This window comes from Myotis davidii, unplaced genomic scaffold (genome assembly GCF_000327345.1).
Source record: "Myotis davidii unplaced genomic scaffold, ASM32734v1 scaffold266, whole genome shotgun sequence".
Lineage (NCBI taxonomy): Eukaryota > Metazoa > Chordata > Mammalia > Chiroptera > Vespertilionidae > Myotis > Myotis davidii.
In genome coordinates this window covers 3346369-3348812 of record NW_006300032.1, presented here as the reverse complement: position 1 = coordinate 3348812, position 2444 = coordinate 3346369, and the positions used below count along the sequence as shown (strand labels likewise).

The following is a 2444-nucleotide window of genomic DNA, read 5'->3' as shown; positions in this document are numbered from 1 at the left end:
ACGGGAGCCGGTGGGAGCGGGGAAGCTTTGGGGGCGAGAAGGCGGTTCTTTGCCCCGCGCCCAGCCCGCCGGAGTTAGAAGCTACTAGTTGGGGATCTCTTTTCCCTCTGGCACCCACGGAGGGGCAAGGATACCAAACACCTGGCCCCCTCCGCGTTGGCTCTGAGAGCCACCGCCTCCCCGAGGGCACCTGCGCTCTCCGGGGCCTCTGTCGGGGACAGAGATAGACAGAATGCCCTGGGGACGCGGCAGGGACGGCGCCTCTCCCCCCGCCTCGCACTGGGCACTGACCATTTTACACCCAGGGGCAGAGGTGGGGCAGGCACCCGTCTACTTTCCCCCCCGACGACGCGTCCCCCCCCCCGTGGAGAGCCACCCGCGCCAACACGGTGGCTTTTCTTTCTCTTTCCCGGCTCTGCGGCCCTCTTCCTGCGCCCCAGGCGCCGGCGACCTGACCGGCGACCCCCTGGGCTACGTGACGGGCGTGCTGGCGGTGCTGGTGCACGCCGCCTACCTGGTGCTCATCCAGAAGGCCAGCGCAGACACCCAGCACGGGCCGCTCACCGCGCAGTACGCCATCGCCATCTCCGCCACCCCGCTGCTGGTCGTCCTGTCCTTCGCCAGCACCGACGCGATCCAAGTCTGGGCCTTCCCCGGCTGGAAGGACCCCACGATGGTCTGCATCTTCGTGGCCTGCGTCCTGATCGGCTGCGCCATGAACTTCACCACGCTGCACTGCACCTACATCAACTCGGCTGTGACCACCAGCTTCGTGGGCGTGGTGAAGAGCATCGCCACCATCACGGTGGGCATGGTGGCCTTCAGCGACGTGGCGCCCACCTCTCTCTTCATTGCCGGGGTCGTGGTGAACACCCTGGGTTCCATCATTTACTGTGTGGCCAAATTCTTGGAGACCAGAAAGCAAAGCAACTACGAGGACCTGGAGACGCAGCCGCAGGGGGAGGCGGCGCAGCCAGGTGGAGACCAGCTGCCTTTTGTCATAGAGGAGCTGCCGGAGGAGGTAGCTGGCGGGGCAGAAGGTGGAAAGGTAGCAGGTGGCTCGGCTCAGCAAAGGGGGCAAGGGGTGAGGGGCAGCCCCAGAGGAGTCCCCCTGGCGGCTAGTGCCTGGCAGATGGCAGACAGCGCTGAAGACGCCAGCAGGAGGTCACTGAAGGATGCTTACCTGGTAGTGTGGAGGTTAGTCAGGGGAACCAAGTATGTGAAGAAGGATTATTTGATAGAAAATGAGGAGTCACCCAGTCCTTGAAAAGGAAACGCATGTATGTAAATGTGTACATAGATACTTATTTTATATGTTAGAGACAACATATTTTAATGTGGGGCTGCCCAGTTTTATTCTTTGAGGAGTGGGGCAGGGAAGCAAAGAAAGAATCTGAACCAGACTGGCAGCAACCAAATTAGCACTGGTGTGAATTATTTAGCGTCAGTTCACCTGAGGCATAACAAAGACAAAAGAATATGAAGGTGCTTAACAAAATAAAACAGTGGGTTCAGCTGCAGACTCTCAGCACATTTTTTTTGACATTATAACCACAACCAAATATCTGCATGTACTGAGTCCCTCAACCACCCTCAAAGATGGAGTGGAGAAATGATGGCAGCAGGTAATGAGCTCAAAGATTACATCCAAGGGCACATTTTTGATGCTAGAACTACAGTTTTTTATGGCCAGCTGGGCAAAGAGTATATTATTGAAAAGATATATAAATACACTGAATTGATGTTTACTGTTTATAGTCATCTGAAATATCATGTTAATTCTAATTTTCTTCACTTGTTTTTAAACAATAAGTGTTCTACTATTCTATTATATATTGGTAAGAAATGTCAAAGCTATTTTGAAAATATGAGTTCTTAGCTTTAATCATCAAGTTTAATGTTGGCTTTTAGTAATTACTATAAAAATATTTTAAAAGTTGTTTTGGTTCACTGCTTTGTAATATTTATTATTGAATGCCATGACCTTTTTAAATACCAGTTTTACTGTGTCCAATATTCTTTGAAGCAAATGCAATGGCTGAAATAGAATTCAGCATTAAGAAGCCCAAACAGAAGTAAAACCTTCCTATTAAGCTAGTCCTTGCAAATCGCATTGCACATTCCAAACCTTGTTACAGAAAGAGCAACTGCTATATTCACTTGATATTTTTCTATCTTACATTTGTCGAAATAAAGTCTGAGTCTATCTGCTAAAAGGCATATTGTTAGACATTTGTTGGAGACACGTTGATGTTCTGTTGTTGCTGTGTAGCTTGTGTTTGCCTTCAATGTGTGGTGTCTAGCATCTGGTATGTAGGGGTCACCCCCTTGGGAACTTCCAAAATTAGCATGGTGGTTTAGTTTAACACAAATAATACACTCTCGTTTTCCAGCCAAGAAAACCATTATAAAGTAAAATAAAATACTGCCTCATGCTGCAGCAT

At 50.2% G+C, this 2444-nt stretch overlaps 1 protein-coding gene across 1 annotated transcript; it reads left to right on the top strand.

The window, feature by feature from the left end:
* The first annotated feature begins 63 nt into the window (after positions 1–63).
* Positions 64–2216, top strand: SLC35D3 (solute carrier family 35 member D3). The gene has a single exon (XM_006776198.2). The coding sequence runs from the start codon at positions 233–235 to the stop codon at positions 1265–1267; it is 1035 nt and encodes a 344-aa protein (XP_006776261.1). The 5' UTR covers positions 64–232; the 3' UTR covers positions 1268–2216.
* Positions 2217–2444: the final 228 nt, after the last annotated feature.